The sequence below is a fragment of the Erinaceus europaeus genome, chromosome 7 (genome assembly GCF_950295315.1).
Source record: "Erinaceus europaeus chromosome 7, mEriEur2.1, whole genome shotgun sequence".
Classification (NCBI taxonomy): domain Eukaryota; kingdom Metazoa; phylum Chordata; class Mammalia; order Eulipotyphla; family Erinaceidae; genus Erinaceus; species Erinaceus europaeus.
The window spans coordinates 10,133,630-10,154,500 of record NC_080168.1 but is presented as its reverse complement, the minus strand read 5'-3'; the positions used below and the strand labels follow the sequence as shown (position 1 = coordinate 10,154,500).

The window sequence follows — 20,871 nt, the reverse complement described above, 5'->3', positions numbered from 1 at the left end:
GAATCTTGATATCCTTTCTGTTATTCAGGTCTGGGAAGTTTTCTTCTATTATTTCCTCTAGAATGTTTGCTTCCCCTTCCTCTCTTTCTTCCTCTGGCAGGCCAACTATACAAATGTTACTTCTTTTGAGATCATCCCATATGTCTCTGTTGTTGTTTTCAGTGTCTCTCAATCTCTTTTTAAGCTCTTTCACCTCTTTCTTTGTTTTCTCTAACTCATCCTCTGTCTGACTAATTCTGTTTTCTGCTTCTGTTAGTCTGCTTTCTCTTGCCTCAGCTTCTTTCTTCATTACAGCTATTTCAGCTTTCATTTCTCTAATTGCCTCAAGATAATCAGTATTTTCCTTGGGGGTCTCAACTGTTGTTTTGCTAATACTGCCATTCCTTTCCTCCAATGTTGTTTTCATTTCTGTGATTAATAAGTTTATTATTGCTTGCATACTTTTCTTATCTATGGTTACTTCTGGCTGATTTGTAGTTTCTTCTGGGCTCTTGTCTTCATTCATTGGAGTAGCAGTTTTATTTTTGATCTACCCATTTTTTTAAATTTATGTGTTTTTTTTTATGCTCTGTTGTTCCTCAGTTGTTGTGTCTTGAGTACAAGTAACACTGTACTAAATACCTTTATGACAATTGCACTCACCAACCTCCAGAATTACAGTAGCAACTGAAGTAAGTATTGAAGTAGTTTAATCGTTACCAGTTAGCCAAACAATTTCTCCAGTCCGTGAAAAAATAGTAACCAAATCCCAGTGAAGAAAGAGAAAAGAAAGAGAGGATAGCAAGAATAGACAGTTATGCAAATCTACTATCCACTGTGTATTCTAGGGGTAACAAGAGGGGAAAGGGAACTAGAGCAGAGATACACACATAGAGAGTCCACTCTGAGTCAGATTTCTTCCCCAAAGTGAATTCAGAAAGGCAAAGAAGAAGGAAGAAGTGTACAACAAGATTAAAAAAAAAGAGAGAGAGAGACAAGAGAGAGAAAAGGGAGAAGATAAGAAAAAGAGTTGTAATTAAAGAGCAGTGCAAGGAAATTCCCAAATGTGTATCAGTGAATTCAAAAAAGCACCCTGTTTGGTGGTGTGGGGTATCCTGCTAGGACCTGGTCCCCAGGGACTGCTTATGGGGGGGGGAATGAGGTATGCTTGAAAATTAAAAGGAAGAAAAAAGGATTTTTTTCCCCTACTCTAATTCTTAACCCAAATTAAGTTATAGTCACCTCCTTGGTGTCACCACTAGGACCCCTTATTGGCTGGCCTAATAAAGGCAGAAAATCCTACCGTTTCCAGAAGATGTGATCAGAGCTCACGCTGCTAGCAGCTTCTCAGTCCGCCACCTTCCTGGAACTCCTGGATGCTCTTTTTATAGACAGGACAACAGGTGAAATTGTTTGGGGGGGGGCAGCCATCTATCTATCTAGCTTACTTGGATAGTCTGCCAGTTCCGTCATGCGCACAAACCAAGTTCAAGCCTGGCTCGTCTCATGTGTGGAGGAAGCTTCCATGTTATGATATATTTCTCTTTCTCTCTCTCCCTCTCTGCCTCTCTCCCTCTCTTCTCTGTATCTTTCCCTTTGCATCTCTCTTTCCCACCTGTCTCTGTGTCATTGAAACAATTTTTTTTTTAAAGAAAGAATAAAGTTAGAGAAGCAGTATTAAAATAAAGCAGAGGACTCAGAGAAAGTATATGGGATTAAAGGGTGATTCAGGAGCCATATAGATCAGTGTTTAGAGGCATTTGCAGGCAGAATGACTTGGTGAACCACCAAAACTGGGATGGGTGTTTTTTCGCATGATAATCACCTGGAGGTGGCTCATTAAATACAGTGTTCTCCCTGCATGGCCACCAAGGCCAGGTCTTCTGGAAAGATGCTCTTAGTATCCTCATTTTATTGATTGTTTTTGTTTGTTTTAAAGGAGAATGGATTTTTAAGCTGCTTTTTATTGAAGAAATGTTTGTGTTGGCTGTCCTCTCAGAGTTACCATTTCATATCTTTAGAAAATATATGTTAGCCCACTCCACCCACCAGCAAACTGCCATCTCCTCTAATGTAAAGCAGTAAGTCCACAACTTCTCCTTCTAGTATCCTTAAATCTACAAATAATATCCAATGTTTGGGACCCGGTAGTGGTGCACCTGCTTGAGCTCAAATGTTACATTGCTCAAGGATTAGCATGATCTCCTCCAATACCAGTGCCCCTCAATAACTCTTATGTGTGCAGGTCAACATGCTTCATGCTTTTGAAATGGATAAAGAGAGTCAATAGAAAGAAAAGAAATGATTAAATAAAAAACTGATAGAAAAATGAGATCTTGGATGCCAGGTAGAAGGATCAAACTATAAGAAAAACTATACTTGTGACCAAGGGCATCCTCACTGTGGCAAAGATACAGGCTCAGTCTAATGACCTGTGATAAGTTCAGTCTAGGGGGTCAGGCGGTTGTGCAGTGGGTTGGGCGCATGTGGTGCAAAGCTCAAGGACCAGCGTAAGGATCCCGGTTCAAGCCCCCGGCTCCCCACCTGCAGGGGAGTCACTTCACGGGCGGTGAAGCAGGTCTGCAGGTGTCTATCTTTCTCTCCCCCTCTCTGTCTTCCCCTCCTCTCTCCATTTCTCTCTGTCCTATCCAACAACGAACAACATCAAAAATGGCAATAATAATAACCACAACAAGGCTACAACAACAAGGGCAACAAAAAGGGGGTAAATGGCATCCAGGAGTGGTGGGTTCATGGTGCAGGCACCGAGCCCAGCAATAACCCTGGAGGAAAAAAAAAAAAAAGTTCAGTCTTGTTCTTCCATATATGGTAACCCTGTTTTGCCATCTACAGGGGCAGCTTTGACTTCAGAGATGTAGCAGAGACTGAAGTCACCACAGAAGGCAGAGCCCCAGGGGACTTTTCCAACCCTTCAGGCAGTAGTGGGGGCAGCATGGACAGCTGGTCCCAGCTGGCCAATGAGGAAGACAACCCAGATGACACGAGCAGCTTTCTACAGCTCAGTGAGCGATCTATGAGGTACTTGCTTTTCACTTGACTTCCTGGGGAAAATGGTTTCCATACAGATTCTCAACATGCTTTTGAAATGGTTCTCTGCAGTGTCCCTAGAGAGAGCTCAAAGTCTGCTTGTCATGTTTATGCTAAAAAATATATTTTAATATTCATTGATGGCCTAGTTGACCTTGCTTAAGGTTAAGCATTAATTATAGTTCCTTCACTGCAAATTCTACCTATTCAAATATGATAACTTGTTTTTCTTTTTTAATATTTATGAAGAGCTGCTATTTCACCTAGTGTTTTTGATAATTTCTTTCTGATTCATTTGTATTTCAGATGCAACACAGGCTGGGTTAATATGAGGCAAGTGTTCCCAGAGTGTGTTGTGTTGTTTGGCCTGACTGTCCCTCCCTTTCCTCTGCCCTGCCCTTTGTATTGTTGCTCTGGAAAAGCTAGAGAGGGATTCATGAGAGATCAAACTTGGAAGAACAAAACGAATCTGGAGATGGAAACTAAATATTGTTCCTCAGTGAGGTGGAAATAAGAATGGATCTTCAAGTTTCTGCCCAGAATCTTACTTGACAGTCTAATAGGGCAACAGACTTCCCAGAAAGGTACAATGGAAAATTGGATTCAGATGTAGTTGAGTGTAAGGGCTCCTTGAATTTTTTTTGTTTCTGACTGTTCTATCCATTTAATTAGGAAAATTTCACAATGTTAGACCATTTGTCTGAAATACTGCCCCTCCCCAAAAGTAGGGAATGTGATACTATAGAGAAAAAGGCAAAGGCTATTTGACTTTTTAAATCTAAGAGAAGTTTGTACAGTTAATTACTCCAGCAGAGGGAGTCGGGCTGTAGCGCAGCGGGTTAAGCGCAGGTGGTGCTAAGCTCAAGGACCGGCGTCAGGATCCCGGTTCGAGCCCCCGGCTCCCCACCTGCAGGCAGGTCCCTTCACAGGCGGTGAAGCAGGTCTGCAGGTGTCTGTCTTTCTCTCCCCCTCTCTGTCTTCCCCTCCTCTCTCCATTTCTCTCTGTCCTATCCAACAACGACGACATCAATAATAACTACAACAATAAAACAACAAGGGCAACAAAAGGGAATAAATAAAATAAAATAAATTACTCCAGCAGAATGTCTGAGTCACCTGATTCTAATCAATGACTATTTGCTAGCCCACGCAAAACCCAAGACAAGAATTTTAAGTTGAGTTCAGTTTGGTTAGTTACAGGAAGATTTCCTACAGAAGATTGTCCCATCACACAAAACATTATACTCACCCTCTGAAGATCTACTTAGAAAAGGTTTCTTGGAAAATAAAAATGAGTTGAGGGAACTCAGCACATCTCACAAAATTTGCATGCTTTCCATTTCATGAATATGGACAGAGACTAAAACTGGGTTCAACTCTACTGTGTTCAATGTGTAAGTTCTAGACCATATACTAGTTGTTCAGCCTCAGGTGGTGATGCAATATGTCCACTTGCCTTCTCTGTGGTACAGAAAGTATAAGATGTTGCTCTTTCTCAAAGATAAGGGAACTATAAAATGTTGGCATTGTCTAAATTTTCCTAATAAATTCCATAGTCAACAGGAAACTAATGATCTAGATGCATAGCCTTTGTCCCTCAGAAAAATCCCCTGAGCAGAAAAGAAAAGCATAAGACCGCTAGTGTCTGTCTAGAACACAGAAACAGACAGATAAGCATCTCTGTCTCTCCCTTAGTCAGCACTCTCACAAGTAACTGTGTGCATACCCAGCATCTGCTGCAGATAGATAAACCTCCTTATTTTCTCCAGAGTTAGTAAGAGAAAGTAATGCTAATTATCTCTCACTAAGTATTATTGGTCACCAAGGATGAAAACCACTGCAGAAATTAGAAAATAATGATATGATAAGAATGATGACAATTTACTTGAGCTAAAAAAAAATGCTTTAGTTGTCTTTTCTCCTACTTTGGAGAGAAGTGCATATCATCAATTTAGAATCTTGGGAAAATATGGAATATTTTTTTCTGGAGACCAAAAGACCTCTTAGAACATCCATGTCAGCCGTGTGACCAACCATGTGCTGGAGATTGGGTTTAATATGTAAATTTTTGCTTTATCAGCAATGGCAACAGTAGTGCCACTAGCAGTGATGGCATTATGGACCTGGACATTTATCAGGAAAGCTTGCCATCTTCTCCCATGATTAAGTAAGTAGCCTCTGAGGTGCAATGAGTGTGGGACTACTGCTCCACTTCCATCTGATGATCCATTTTTAATCATTCAAGTTGTGCCCAACCACAGATTTCATCTTGTCTGTACTGCCATGGTTCCATGTCACTGCAGCAAGAGCTGAGATCTAGGACAGCTCCCACCATCCTGCCTGCCACCTGATTTCTGGATTTCAGATTTGCCCTTTATGATACAACCAATTGGGATAAAACTAACCTGTATGTTATCGAGAATGTTTCAGTGTACCTAGCTGGACATGTAGAAGTGAAAAAAACTACTTAAATTGATTCATGTTAACTGACAAAGAGGGCATATAAAAGACTTGACCGTTATTTGTAGACTCCTGGAATTATCACTGCAAAGTGCATCCGGTGCTGATCATTTCCTTGAAGGAGAGGTGTTATTTCCATGCAGTGACTATATTCCCCACAATAAAAGCCTTTAGTAGGAGACTCAGGGAAAATACACATAGAAATGTACCATATGCGTGAAATCAAATATGATAAAAATAAAAACAAAATAGTTAGCCTATGCTGCAGAAAAAGGACATCAACATGTGATAAGGACTTCATTTAGAATTGATGGCTATTTGGGGAAAATATGCAAATAGAAATCTATTTTAAGTTATGATGGTTTGGCTTTACTATTTGGAGAGTTCTGAAATTTCAGACACATGAAAATGAAGAAGTACAGAAGCAAAGTCACTTCCTGCCCTAGTTCCTTAATGACTATCTACAGCTCAAATATTTTTGCTTCGCTGGGTAATCAGACATCCTGCCTGGGGCAGTATTCCTCAGTGATTTAAGGTGGTGATGCATTCTTTGATTTTTTTTTCTTCTTCCCCCATAACCATCACTCATAGGCAGATATGAACATACACACTAGCTTGAGTTTGTCTCACTTTTTATTGCTTTATTAAGGGAATAGTGGTCAAAAGGCAGTTGTCACATGGCTACAATTTCCTGTCTTTCCATGATAGGTTTCTACATGCCAGTCCACCTCATCATGCCTTGGGTTTCCAAATGCTCATTCAGTCTTCTTCCACCCATTGAAGTCTTCCTCCACCATCATGCACTGGTGTCCCAATGTTCATTTAGTCTTCTCCTCTCGCCACTTCAAGCCCTTGACCTTGCTTCGGTAGACCAGGTGTAGGCAAGTTTAAACCTGTGCTTTGCTTTCCTTTCCATGTTTCTTATGTCTTACGTATAAGTGAGGTCACCTGATAGTTGTCTTTCTCCTCTGGCTGATCTTTCTTAACATAATTCTTTCAAGTTTTACCCAAGATGAGGCAAAGGAAATCGTCTTACCATTTTAGTAACTTTCAAGGAAAACCAAAACCAAAACAAACAGATAAACCACTTTGCAGCTAACTTATTTTTCTCCTTCAGGAAAGCTCTGGCTAGATTTTTCCAGTCTTCCTGTGGTAGGAGCCAAGGACACTCACACTATATGTAATCAGGAAAAACTAAGATCATCACTTGTCTCAGCATCCAACAACCTGATAATGGCAGAAACTGTTTATATTGTGTGTCATTTCCTCTGTGCCACTCACAAAGAGATCTCAGAGAAAATCTAGACCCTTGAGAAATTGGATATTCTTCTACCAAACCATCAGGAATGCATTAGAGAAGTCATATTTTATTCACAGAAGAGAAAAATAAATAACAACTATATTCTCTCTCAATATCAGGAATACAATAAAATCTATCAACTAGATCCTATAAGTTACAGAGATAGTCAGGATGATACCTTTATTCTGTTGGGTAATAGCTTCTCTCACTATATGTAAGAACTTGTACACTCACTATATAAAATAATCTCAAGTAGGGAGTCGGGCTGTAGCGCAGAGGGTTAAGCGCAGGTGGCGCAAAGCACAAGGACCGGCATAAGGATCCCGGTTCCAGCCGCGGCTCCCCACCTGCAGGGGAGTCGCTTCACAGGCGGTGAAGCAGGTCTGCAGGTGTCTATCTTTCTCTCCTCCTCTCTGTCTTCCCCTCCTCTCTCCATTTCTCTCTGTCCTATCCAACAATGACAACAACAATAATAACTACAACAATAAAACAACAAGGGCAACAAAAGGAATAAATAAAATAAATATTTAAAAAATAATAATAATAATAATCTCAAGTACTTGATATGACCAAATAATAAGGTGTTCACCTGGATTATGAGTCTTTAATTCCAGCCTGCTGTACTTTCACACCCCAAAAAGAAGTAACAGTTCAACTAATTGAGATATTTTACAATAATTTATCTTTTTTATTGAAAAAAGAAAAAAAAACTGTTGTATTAAGATAGAAAGACACCATATTTGAACCTGTCCCCTACTGCAATGGACAAAGCTCCAGTGCCTGCTTTGGTGTCTTTCCTTTCTTCTCTTTACCTCAATCTTTCTATCTGATGTCTTTTTTATCTTTATTTATTTATTGGACAGAGACAGCCAGAAATCAAGAGGAGGGAGACATAGAGGGCAAGAGGCAGAGTGGCATCTGCAGCCCTGCTTCATCACTCATGAAGTGAAGACTAGGGGCTTGAAGCCAGGTGCTTGTACATTGTAACATGTATCTGTAAACAGATCAGCTCAGAGTAATGGAAGAAAAGGTAGAAAAATATTGTTCATTAAATGACAAAATGTGGAAGAGTAAATCTGCAAATCAGATCTAGTCCCCCACAAAATTTCTCCTTGGTTCTTCAGGTCTGTAGAGGCTTATGGAAATAGTTAAGGAAAATGCAAGATTTGACACCAAGTCAAATCATGTCGATTATCCAACTTCTCTGTTTAAGGACAGGGGGTATTTATTACAGAACCGATAGCCCTGCAGAATAGTTTCTCTGGTATTTAGCCAGCTTTATTTCACTCTGAAAACATGATAAATCTAGAATGAATTTCAAATAGCTTTTAGATGAATAAGATCCATCACCTCATCTTCCACTTACAGCTTATTCATTCTAAGTATTACCAACCATGTACTACTGTTGTTTTCTCCCAAAGTGAATTAGTAGAAGAAAAGGAGATTCTTAAAGGACAGTCAGAAACCACAGAGGGTAAGCCATGTTTTGGTAATTTTTGACACACGATTTACCTAACGCCTCCCCACGGACAATATAGTAAGGCTGCCATTGTGTCTGTGTTCAGAGCATGCCCCTGGTCTCCCAGGGGTAGTAAATGTCCACCAGGGCAGCTTGCTGGTGATCAACTTTGACCTGGAGCCAGAATGTCCTGATGCCGAGCTCCGAGCCACTCTGCAATGGATAGCTGCCTCTGAACTCGGGATTCCTACCATCTACTTCAAGAAATCTCAGGAAAACAGAATTGAGAAGGTATCATGCTCCATGTTTGGCTGTCAGTAAACCTTTGCATTTTTAATCCATGAATGCCCTGTTAATCCATTTGATTTGAACTGATATTGTCTTGACTCCTCACCTTCAGATTGTGGCTGGAACTTTGAAACCTTCATGTTGCATAATTATAATCATTTTTCAATGTTTAGCGAGAAGTAAAATCTTACTATTTACACAGAAAGAATTATGCTAGTTATATAACTGAACTATTTAGACTAGTTAAATGTATTTCTATTTTTTTTCTTTATCATATATTTTTATTATCTTTATGTGAGAGAGACAGCCAGAAATTGAGAAGGGGGAGATAGAGAGATTGAGAAGAGAGAGAGAGAGAGAGAGAGAGAGAGATGCAGAGACACCTGCAGCACTGTTTCACCACTTGTGAAGCTTTCTGCCTGCAGTTGGGGACTGGGGACTTGAGCCTGGGTCCTTACACACTGTAATATGTGCGTTCAACCAGATGCACCACCACCTGGCTCCTTAAATATGCTTCATTCATTCTAAATAAAGTTAGAAACAACCCCCCCAATTTTTTATCCTTACTGTTTTGCTGGCCCTTAATTTATCTCAGCTAGTTGTTGGTGATAAGAATTGAAAATTAGATAATAGGAACTTATTCACGTTTTCTTTTCATGTTTCCTTGCTCCAGAATCAACCTCTTCATATAACTAATATAAATACACACTCAAAAGAAAGATTCTGGGCTTGGGCGGTGGTACACTGAAATAAGTACATATAGTATGCCTGTGAAGTGACCCACCCGTGCAGGTGGGGAACCGGGGGCTTGAACAGGGATGCTGAAGCAGGTCCTTGTGCTTCAGACTATCTGCACTTAACCGAGTGTGCAATTGCACTGCATTTTTATAAAGTGTGTTAAGGATCGGGAGATACATCACAGATAATAGATGAGTGTGACCTAAAGTCCCTATAAACTCTTGAGATAGAAATCTGAGGAGAGAGAGTGGGAGGTAGTGCACCTAACTGAGCACATTCATGTTACCATGCACAAGGACCCAGAGTCAAACTCCGCTCGCCACCTGCAGGAAGAAGGCTTAATGAGCAGTGAAGCATGTGTGCAGGTGTCTATCTTTCTCTCTCCATCTCTATCTCTCCCTCCCCTTTCAATTTCTCTCTGTCCTATCCAATAAAATTAGAAAGAAAACTGACACTACCCATTTACCCCACCCACCCACCCATACCTCATATTAGTTGTATGTATCCTGTTTTTCTCCCTTCTACCCTCAGTTGAGTTGTACGCGTACTGCATTGTGAATTCTGCCCAAATATCTATATGGTTAACAAAAGGTGACTGGCTTATATCATCACTAAAACTTCTCCAAACAAGTAGAAATGAGCACTTTGAGAACAAAACTGTACATTATACTCAGTTGAATTAGTCAGAAACATCCTACATGTTTCTCCCTTCTTTCTCTGAGGCTGTGCATTTATACCACTTTGTCTACAAGAAAACATGCCTCAGACCATTTGTACACATCAAGATGGAAGTTACAGTTCACCAGATTATTTTATGCATCTCTATATATTACTAATATCCACCTGGAATATCCCACTTTTTTACGGTTATTTGTATATTAAGCAAACCCTTAAACTAATAGGTTCTCTTTCTAAAATTCCAACACCAAATGTTAGTTAGAATTCCAAAGGACTCTGGACAATTGATATTTTGCATCTGAGACTGATGGAACTGAATGAAACCAGCCTTCAGTCATTGTGAATGCTGAGAAGTCCTTCAACACCCACGCCAGTTCTCAGCACACAGCACCAGAGACATGTACCAGGATCGACTTTTACTTCAGTCCTTGTGCACTTCCATTTCCTCGGTCTGGGTTCTATTTAGTGCTTGCTTAAATTCACCCTTTTCAATCACTTTGCGGAGTATTTTATTAGTAGCAAATCATTGGGTGAACAGCAAGATGTGAATGTTTAAATTATAGATGTTCGAATACATAAATTCATGAATGCTTAGATGATGTTCATCTTGAATTATTCTGTACATTCATATTTCAAAAACTTTATTTTTATGTATTTTATTCACATCTGGTCATTCATGTCTTCTGTCACATAGTGAATACTTATTTCAAATATAAGTAAGGTGTTTCTCTAATACACATATACATATGGTTTTAAACATTTGTCTTGCATATGTCTTCCTTTTTATATGATCATTAAAACACTTTTAAGATAATTCTTATGTTTCCATGTATTAAAAGGTAAGTATTACATTTCCCAGCCTAGAAAATTGCATTATTCTGATTAAGTCAATGCATGACAAGTGAGCACAATAAAGTGCTGATTTTTCTAGCAGTAAATAGTGCTATCACAGCTGGAGAAGTAACACAATTTGATAGTAGCTTTCTGTATGACAACTTCTCAGCAACTGAAATAGATTTTAAAATCTAAACTAGAAAGAAGGAGAAAGACCAGGGAGAAATTAACATTCCAGTTTCTGGCTCAACTTAAAACTCTGAACAAAGACAAAAACAACAGGGCCAAAAAAATGCTTAGAAACGTTGAACAAATGATTTCTAAACTATAATCCTCCTCCTCCTCCTTCTTTTCTCTCCCTCTCTCTCTCTAGCATGCATATCTTTCTTCATAATACAGTTATACCATTTTCCTAAGCTATCTTTTCTCCCAATGTTCCAAATAAATATCAAATTCATATTTTCCTACTACTAAATTTCACAGGGGTATAATAGAAAAATATTATGCTGAAGTGTTAAAAAAATATTCATGGGCCGGAAGGTGTTGCATTGTGCAAGCCCCCTGTCCCCACCTGCAGGAAGGGAAACTTCACATGCGATGAAGTAGAGTTTCAGGTGTTTGTCTCTCTTTCACTCTACCCACCCTCCTCAATTTCTTCCTGTCTCTATCCAATAAATAGAGATAATAAAAATATGTAAAAGCAAAATGCATCCACTGTTAATTGTTCACTTCTCAAACTTCTTCTATTTTTGGTTTCATCTCCCAGTGTCTACTGCACAGGGTTGTTGACAGAACTGAGTGGAATCACATCTATGACAGAATTTTCTGCAGGTTTTGACTCTTGATTTAATTTTCCTTAAACATATAAAACTAAACGTCAAAAGATAGCTTACCTGGTGGGGTACATACAACACTCATGTAGCTCAATCTAATCTTGACACCACATCGAAGGTAGTATAGTACTCGGGGAAACCCCAGTGCTGTGATAGCTCTCTCACTCAGTCTCTATTTCTCTGTGTGACAAAATCAGCCTGGAAGTGGTGAAATCACATGTGCATGAGATCTTGGGACTGTAAAACAGCTACAACAACAAAAAGTAAAAATATCGGAGTATCAAAGGTTTTCACAGTATTATGTTCATCCCACAGTATTATGGAGGAGATAGTCTATGATGAGTTCCCATCTTCTAACACTCCAACTTAGGAGAGACATTTCTTTGAAGAAAATTCCACTTCAGTCGAGAAGCTTATCTAAGAATCTAGCCTGTCTAAAAAGAAAATAAATTGTCCTGAATAACATAGGCCCCCTGTCACTAGAGGTGTATATGCTTTAAATACTAAGTAGTCACTGGTTTTTGTGATTGAATGGGATAATTTTGAGAGTACTCTATGATACAAGTCTTAACTCTGTGCTTTATTTTAGTTTCTAGATGTTGTGCGGCTGGTCCATCAGAAGTCTTGGAAAGTGGGGGATATCTTCCATGCAGTTGTCCAGTACTGCAAGATGCATGAGGAGCAGAAGGAAGGGACCCCAAGTCTCTTTGACTGGCTCTTAGAACTAGGATAAGGCAGCTGTGTCCTGTAGAGTACTATTTTCCTTTATTCCAGTTTAGATTACAGTGGTTTGCTCTAAATGCTCTCAACTCTCTCAAAACATTGCATCACATTAGCAGAGCTATAAAATATCCGCTGCTCAAGTCTATTGTACAGGGACAAATCGGAGGAAAATGCTGTTAACATCAATACAAACTGTGCGTGAGTTCAGAAGAGCTTCTACTGCAATGGCTGGGGGAAAAAAATCAGAAACTTTTCATGGGACTCAAATTAAAAGCGCGTAACTCAGCCCAGTCTCTAGGCAAATGGAATTTTCATATTTTAACAATATAAGATGAGTTATCATATCTCCAATTATGTGAACCATTGAGACAAAGTGGTGATCAAAATAATTTTATAAACAATATTGTAACTTCCTCACTTTAAGAGCAGTTAAAGGGACCATTAATCTAATTATAGACTTGTGATATGGTTCAGAAGTTTCTAAGAATCTTATATGAAGAATTTCCACTTTCAGACTGTATCAGTGGAAATTAATAAAAATACAAGGATATGACCTGTGTCCTCTACTATGATCATTTCCTCTGATAAATGTCCCACATCTTCCCTATGGTGTCTGGGTTTCTCAATCACCACAGAATGACTGACTTCCTGTGAGAGAGAAATTAGTTACAGATTGTCTCGTTTTCACCTCTGTGTCACTTGAGTAACATAATTAAAGAATTCTTACTCTACTGAAAAGCTTTCTTATAAAAATAATGTCTTCAGAGTTTAAAAAAAACCTGCTTATGCATTAAATTATATAAAATAAACTTCATTTTATTTTTATTGTAAATTATGAAGAAATCATTATCCTAAGTATTATATACTGAGTTTGATTAGAGTTGCACAAGATGTAAAGAGACTGTTGCCCTAAGTCATGTTGTTGACACTCGAGTTCATTGATCCATTTCATTATGAAGGTGTTGAATTCATCTGGCAGATCTACTATTCAGATGATATAAAGACAGATGCAGAATTTCACATGATTGGTTAAGGTCATAGACTTCTCTTGATACAGAGTTATGGATATTTAAATTATGGAAAAGGAAATTTAAATATTTTAGTAAGAGATTTGCTCTTTTTTATATAAAGTTATATAATTCCTCCCTGATCAGTCTTCTTTCCTTTTGATTCAATAAGCTACACTGTTTTTTATTTTCTTGATCAAAGGTGTTTATTAAAGAATTCCTGATTACGACGATTTTACTATTTTTAACAATGTGAAGTAATTTTAAATGTTAAAAAGACCCCAGGTTATCAGTGCTGAATTTATGTGTCACTCACATGTTGAAATATCAAGAAAGTTTCCTCGTAAGCCATACCAGCCTCCCGCCCACATGCCACCCCGCCATTCTACTACAGAGACTGTCATGAATATTTAGAAGATATTAGCCAAATAGTGCAATGTTATAAGTGTAATTTTAAAATATTAACCAAATGTCAAATTTTAAAATGTGTCCTTCAATCAAACTGAGAGTTCTTTGTTCTATTAAATGGAAAATAATATATTTATTTTTTAAACAGTCCCATAATATTGTATGTAGATTTTTGTTGTGCTTGAATGAATGTTTATTTATCCTACAAAGCACAAGTACGGGACCATAACCATGTGGTACATTTATATCTGTGATATCTAATGTTGCAAACTAATCAATAAAAGGTTTTGTTGCCTAAATATAGATCATTGTTTCCCAAAACTGTAAGCGTTATATTAAAATAAAAATCAGATTGGGTGTAACATACTGAATTAGATATATGTCTTAGGTAAATATTGTCATCCTTCATTCCACTTGTTACCATTCTTTGATCAAATTTGCAGAAGTCAATAACATTCCCATAAATCTGCACTTCTTGACTTTGACACCTCTGATGATTGAAATGGGATAATTCCATGTTATAGAGGGTTGTCTTATATGTTGTCATATGTTTAACAACACACCAACCTATTCTCACTAGATGCCTGCAACCACCTTTTCTCAGGTCAACCACCTCCCAACATTTTTTTTATTATTAACACATTTATCTTCCTATTCTTTTTAATTTTTATTTTTATTTATAAAAAGGCAACACTGACAAAAACCATAGGATGGGAGGGGTAGAACGCTACATAATTCCCACAACAGAACCCTGTACCCCATCCCTTCTCCTGATAGCTTTCTTATTCTTTATCCCTCTGGGAGTATGGACCCAGCATCATTATGGGTTGTGAAGGTGGAAGATCTGGCTACTATAATTGCTTCCCCGCTGAACATGGGCATTGATAGGTGGATCCATACTCCCAGCATGCCTCTCTCTTTTTCCTAGTGGGGCAGAGCTCTGGGGAAGCAGGGCTCCAGGACACATCTGCCCAGGGAAGTCCGGTTGGCATTATGGTAGCATCTGGAACCTGGTGGCTGAAAAAGCGTTAAAATATAGAGCCATAAAAATTGTTGACTAATCATGAACCTAAAGGCTGGAGTAGTTAAGATGAAGAATTGAGGGTCTCCATTTTGTAGATAATTACTAGGCATATTTTAGTTATATTCCAAAGGGCCCATGACTATAATAGTTTGTTTTTTTTCTGAGCCTGACATCTGATATGCAGGTGGATCCAAGTTATTGTCTGAGGAGATAATGTTATGGCTGGAAAAAGACCAGAAATGGGGATCGGGAAAGAGAGTAGCTCCCAAACATGGGAAACGTGTATAAATATTGTCGACTGTAAACCCCGTAGATCTGATGTTATCTGGGGCCCATATTCAGTTTAGGAGCCTATGTGACCTCTGCATCCCTGTAGATCTGATCTCACATTTTGTGGTCATCAGTAGTAGCGTTTCAAGTTGCCCCAATATCAGGACCCATCTTCCTCAGGTATAGCATATGTTCAACCTCCTTTTGGAGGATGGAACATTCTCTACCGTTGTTGATCCACATTGAGGACAAGGTTCTATGGGGGCCCACAAAGGCTGTTTTGTTGTTCTTGATAGAGATGACAAGTAACAGTGGAGAGAGAGAGAGAGAGGTTAAGTCTTCAATATGTCAACTTTCTTAAAAACTTAGACCATGGAGAACAGAAGCAATCCAGCTTTCTGGTCCTTTTCCCAGCCATGACATCACCTTCCCAGACAATAACTTGGATCCACCTGCATATCAGATTTCAGGCTCAGGCAAAAAAACAAAACAAAACAAAACAAAACACTAGTATAGGTACAGGCCTTTTGAAATATAACTAAAATATGCCTACTAGCTATCTACAAAATGGAGGACCCCCCCCCCCCCAACACTTCATCTGCACTATTCCAGCCTTTAGGTCCTTGATTGTTCAACAATTTGTTTGGCTTTGTATGTTAACTCTCTTTTCAGCCACCAGGTTCCAGATGCTAGCAAGATGCAACCAGACTTTCCAGAACAGACAACCCCACCAATGTGCCTTGGAGCTCCACCTCCCCAGAGCCCTTCCTCACTAGGGAAAGAGAGAGACATTCTGTAGTATGGATCAACCTGTCAATACCCATGTTCAACGGGGAAGCAATCGCAGAAGCCAGACCTTCAGCCTTCTGCATCCCACAGTGATCTTGGGTCCATATTCCCAGTGGGTTAAAGAACAGGAAAGCTATCAGGAGAGGGGATGGGATACCGAGGTCTGGTGGTGGGAATTGTGAGAAGTTGTACCCCTCTTGTCCTATGGTTTTATCAATGTTGCCTTTTTATAAATAAAAAATTAAAAAAAGAGAGATGGCATTGTAAATCACAGTCCTGTGCTTTAGTTAAGAGGAGTACATTTCCACAAAATGCTCACCCCCAGATCTCCATATTCTATCCTATCCCTTGATAGGTTCCCTATTATTTATCTCTGGGGGTTCGGACCCAGGGTCATTATGGGGTGCAGAAGGTGGAAGGTCTGGCCTCTGTAATTGTTTCTCAGCTGAAAATGGATGTTGGCAGGTCAGCCATACTCCCAGTTTGTCTCTGTCTTTCCCTAGTGGGGCAGTGATCTAGGGAGGTGGGGCTCCAAGACACATGGGGTTGTCTGCGCAGGGAAGTCAGGTTGGCATCATGGTATCATCTAGAACCTGGTGGCAGAGTAATGAAGCTGAAGGGTTGACATTTCACACCTAAAGTCTCTGGACACAGTCTGAAGTGAAGAATGCTGAGGTGGTACTGGTTGCATCGATTTGATAGGGATTATTAGATGTACTACTAGTTGTTGTGATTTGAAAGAAGCATGCAGGAAAGTGAGCCCAGCTTATGGACTTTATAGAGAAAGGGGAAGGCTCCTGATGCCTTAGGGTTTAAGAAGGAAATAGATAGTTATTGCTATAAATGAGCAATCTAAGTATTTAAGATTTCTTTTTTAAATTTTTTTAGATTTATTTATTTATTCCCTTTTGTTGCCCTTGTTGTTTTATTGTAATAGTTATTGTTGTTGTTGTTCTTTATGTTGTCGTTGTTAGATAGGACAAAGAGAAATGGAGAGAGGAGGGGAAGACAGAGAGGGGGAGAGAAAGATAGACACCTGCAGACCTGTTTTACCGCTAGTGAAGTGACTCCCCTGAAGGTGGGGAGCCAGGGGGTGGCCTCCAACCAGGATCCTTCTGCTGGTCCTTGCACTTTGCGCCACCTGCGCTTAACCCACTGCACTACCGCCCGACTCCTTGCACTTAAGATTTCTAATGGCAAACGCTAGAAGAAGAAGAAGATTTCTAATAAGCAAACTGAGTAAATTGTTAATGCATTTCTAATAATAACTTTTTTTAGATATTAAATTGCCTGTGATCTTAGATCAGGGAGACAAGAAGCGACCGGTCTTGTCAGTAAATAAGATATAGCTATTTGTAAATAGCATTAAATGGCAAGGTAAGAACTTGTATGGTGCAATATATTTTGGATTGCTTTTTCATTCAGAAAAAGTTGCCACAGCACCAGTACTTCCCCCCAGACCCATGGTACCTCTCACATGGTGTTGAAATTCTAACCTAGGCTGCACACATGACAAAGCTCAGGCCTACCCAGTGAGCTACCTTTCCAACCCACAAGTTTTTATTTATTCATTATTAAGAAGGCATTTATGGGACATAGATCTTTGGTGGCAGTAATGGTGTTAATATACACTCTTATTAACTTTTAGTCTTATAAATCAATATGAGAGGGAGGAAATAGATTAAATATCTCAAATTTTTTGATGTATAGACCCCAGTTCTGAATATGAATATATATATATAAATATATATATATATATATTCCTTCAATTTGCACACTTAAGCTTTAAAATTGGTAACCTGATTGAATTTTAACAGTGGGCTTAATACATTTATTGTTTACTTATTGTTTACTTAATACATTTATTGTTTACAATATTTACTTATTGTTTACTTATATTTATAAATATTTACAATATTTACTTATTGTTTACTTAATACATTTATTGTTTACAATATTTACTTATTGTTAATAAGTTGTTAATACATTTCTAATAATGACTATTTCTTTGAAATATTAAATCACCTATATTCTTAGACCACGGAGACAAGAAGCAATTAGATATATCACTATATGTGATATATATTTACATACAGCTATATGTAAATAGCATTAAATGGCATAAACCATGTTAAGGTCTTGTATAATATAGCAAATCTTAACAATGGGATTTTCAAAGTCAACCAAATTCCCAAACTACCATTGCCTTTGTAAATTCTAAGACAGTAGGAACCTTCCCCATTCTCCGTAAAATCCATATTTTTTCCCAGTCCTGGAGCCTCTGGGACATGGCTCATTGTCCTGCATGACTCTCTCCATCCAGACCATTTGACTCTGCATTTGATGATCTTAACCAAATCAGTGCAACCAGGACCACCTTGATGGGTTTCATTTCAGAGTGTCCAGAGATGCCAGGCCTGGAATGACAACCCTTCAGCTCCATTACTCTGATGAGAAATTTCCTAGTTCATTGGACTCCTTAATTCCACTTTGGGTGTATTGTGGTGCATTCAGTTAAGTGCACATGTTATCAAACAAAAGGACCCAGGTTCAAGCCCCTGACTCCCATCTACAAGGGGAAGCTTCATCAGTGGTGAAGCAGAGTAGCAAGTGTTTCTCTCCCTTTCTATCTCCTTTTTCCTTCTCAATTTCTCTTTGGCCTATATAATAAAAAAATAAATAATAGAAATTTAAAAATCCACTTGATATTTTTTAAATTTAAATGCAGCAATTTGTTCATAAATAAAGATAATAACGTATATTGACCACAGGCAGATTAACTGAACTAAATTGCTTGCTGGTTCCCTTCTTTTTTTTTTTTTTCCTTTTTTGCCATCAGGCTCTCTTTTAAAGTTGAAATGCAAGGACAATGCTCAAAAGTCAGTCCAAGGGCCAAAGAGACAGCTCAACAGATAAGGAGAGTGTCTGATTGTGCCAGAGATGCTGGTTTCAACCCAAGATCACATGAGACACTATGGGAAATTCCAGCAATGTAGTGTCCCTTTCATGATGGAAAAGAGTCCTTCCCAAGGTAGCCAATAATAACTATACAATTGGTGTTCATCCAACACTTACCTAGTAGGCCAGATGATATTTTAAGTTATCTAGTTGTGTTCAATTATGTTATCTCTACAAAAGTCTTATGAAGTAGACTAACAACTGCCACTTCATGATTGAAGAACTTGGAATATTATAAGAATGAGGAGCTTGATGAAGGTCTCAGAACTGGAAAATACAGAACTGTCTTCATCCCAGAATCCTATCAGAGACATCATTCTTTTTGTTGTCATTGTTGTTAGTGATTTAGTATGATCAGCAAGACTGTAGGATAAGAGGGGTACAATTCCATATAGTTCCCAACCAGAGTTCTGTGTCCCACAGAACTTCTATTGGAAGCTTCCCTGTTCTTTATCCTCTGGGAGTATGGAGCAAAATTCTTTATGGGGTGAAGAACGTGGAAGATCTGGCTTCTGTAATTGCTTCTCGTTGAACATGGAAATTGGCAGGTAAAGCCATCCCCTCAGCCTGTTTCTAGAGACATCATTCTTAACCTCTGCTGTAACTAGAGCCATGAGAACTGATATGATAAGGATAAAAAATGCAGATGGGGGGGAGATAGGAGTAGTACCACCAATCACAAATCTCCCTTCATCCATTACTTTCTCAGCAACTGTTAATATCATTAAGAAAGAGAGGACAAACTGAACAACTACTTACTTGACACTGATGGCAATTATGGCTGGGAAAATGGAGTTGATGATTATTTGTAAAATTTAGATAACTATTTGAGAGTACCTCCACATAAGGAGGCTATTTCCAGATCATCCCCATAAACTGTCTCCAAAAAAAAAATGTTCATTTAATTGCAAAATGTAAATATGTCCTCAATCTCAGGAATGTTAGGTTACAAAATGTTTCTTATGACTTTAACACTGCAATAAGATTTTCTTCATGAATCATCATAAAAGAAGTATTTGGCTCATTTTGTAAAGCTTTTTGAAGCATTTTTTAAATAGCCTACTTTCATTTAATTTTAAAAAAAAAAAAATGACATGGTGCTCAAATTGGCCCAAAATAAAATTGCATTTATGTACTAAAGTGAGAAAAAATGTCAAAGTCAGAGGTAGAGACCAGAGATTATAGGATTACAAGACATATGTGCTATTGTTCAGGCATATATGGTGCCAGGGAATAAACTTGCACATGTGTGACCTGCTGAGTGGCTTCCTCAACCCAATTTTCTCTCTTTCTTACAGAGAGAAAGGAGAGCAGACTCCCAGGTGCTAGCATGGCTAAGAATTAAAAAGAAAAGAAAAGAGCTCAGAACTGATCTTTAAGACTATAGAAGTCACAGATTCTTGAGTTAATTCTATTTTTTGTGGTGGTGGGGGAGAGGAGCCACAATTAGGGGAGGGAAGGCATAGAACTCTGGTTGTGGGTGCAATGTGAAATTATAGACCTATAATCCTATAATCTTGTAAAGTATTATTAAATCACTAGTGGTTTTATTTTTAATTTTTATTTATAAATGGAAACATTGACAAGACCATAGGATAAGAGGTACAATTCCACACAGTTCCCACCACCCGAACTCCATATCCATCCCCTCCCTGATAGCTTTCCTATTCTTTAACCCTCACTGAGTATGGACCCAGGGTCATTGTGGGATGCAGAAGGTGGCAGGTCTGGCTTCTGTAATGCTTCCCTGCTGAACATGGACATTGACAGGTCGATCCATACTCCCAGCCTGCCTCTCTCTTTCCCTAGTGGGGCAGAGCTCTAGGGAAGCAGGGTTCCAGGACACATTGGTGAGGTCGTCTGCCCAAGGGAAGTCTGGTTGACATCATGGTAGCATCTGGAACCTGATGGCTGAAAAAAGAGTTAACATGTAAAGCCAAACAAATTGATGACTAATCATAAACCTAAAGGCTGGAATATCAAGATGAAAATTTGGGGTTTCTATTTTGGAAATAGCTAGTAGGTCTCTTTAGTATAAATAAAGTTGACCAGGTAATTAGAAAATAACCTTTCCG

The 20,871-nt window shown here is 38.7% G+C and overlaps 1 protein-coding gene across 7 annotated transcripts in view; it reads left to right on the top strand.

The window, feature by feature from the left end:
* SPHKAP (SPHK1 interactor, AKAP domain containing) overlaps nt 1-14,058 on the top strand; it is a 127,150-nt gene extending 113,092 nt beyond the window's left edge. For 5 of the 7 annotated variants that reach the window (XM_060193690.1, XM_060193688.1, XM_060193687.1 and 2 more), the window contains 5 exons: nt 2,833-3,018; nt 5,108-5,194; nt 8,209-8,261; nt 8,353-8,537; nt 12,207-14,058. In XM_060193690.1, the coding sequence (XP_060049673.1) occupies nt 2,833-3,018; nt 5,108-5,194; nt 8,209-8,261; nt 8,353-8,537; nt 12,207-12,350 (655 nt within the window). In that variant the 3' untranslated portion in view covers nt 12,351-14,058. Of the gene's footprint in view, nt 1-2,832; nt 3,019-3,333; nt 3,836-5,107; nt 5,195-8,208; nt 8,262-8,352; nt 8,538-12,206 lie in introns of those variants that run through there. The other 2 variants (XM_060193689.1, XM_060193692.1) reach the window with 2 other exon arrangements.
* Nucleotides 14,059-20,871: the final 6,813 nt, after the last annotated feature.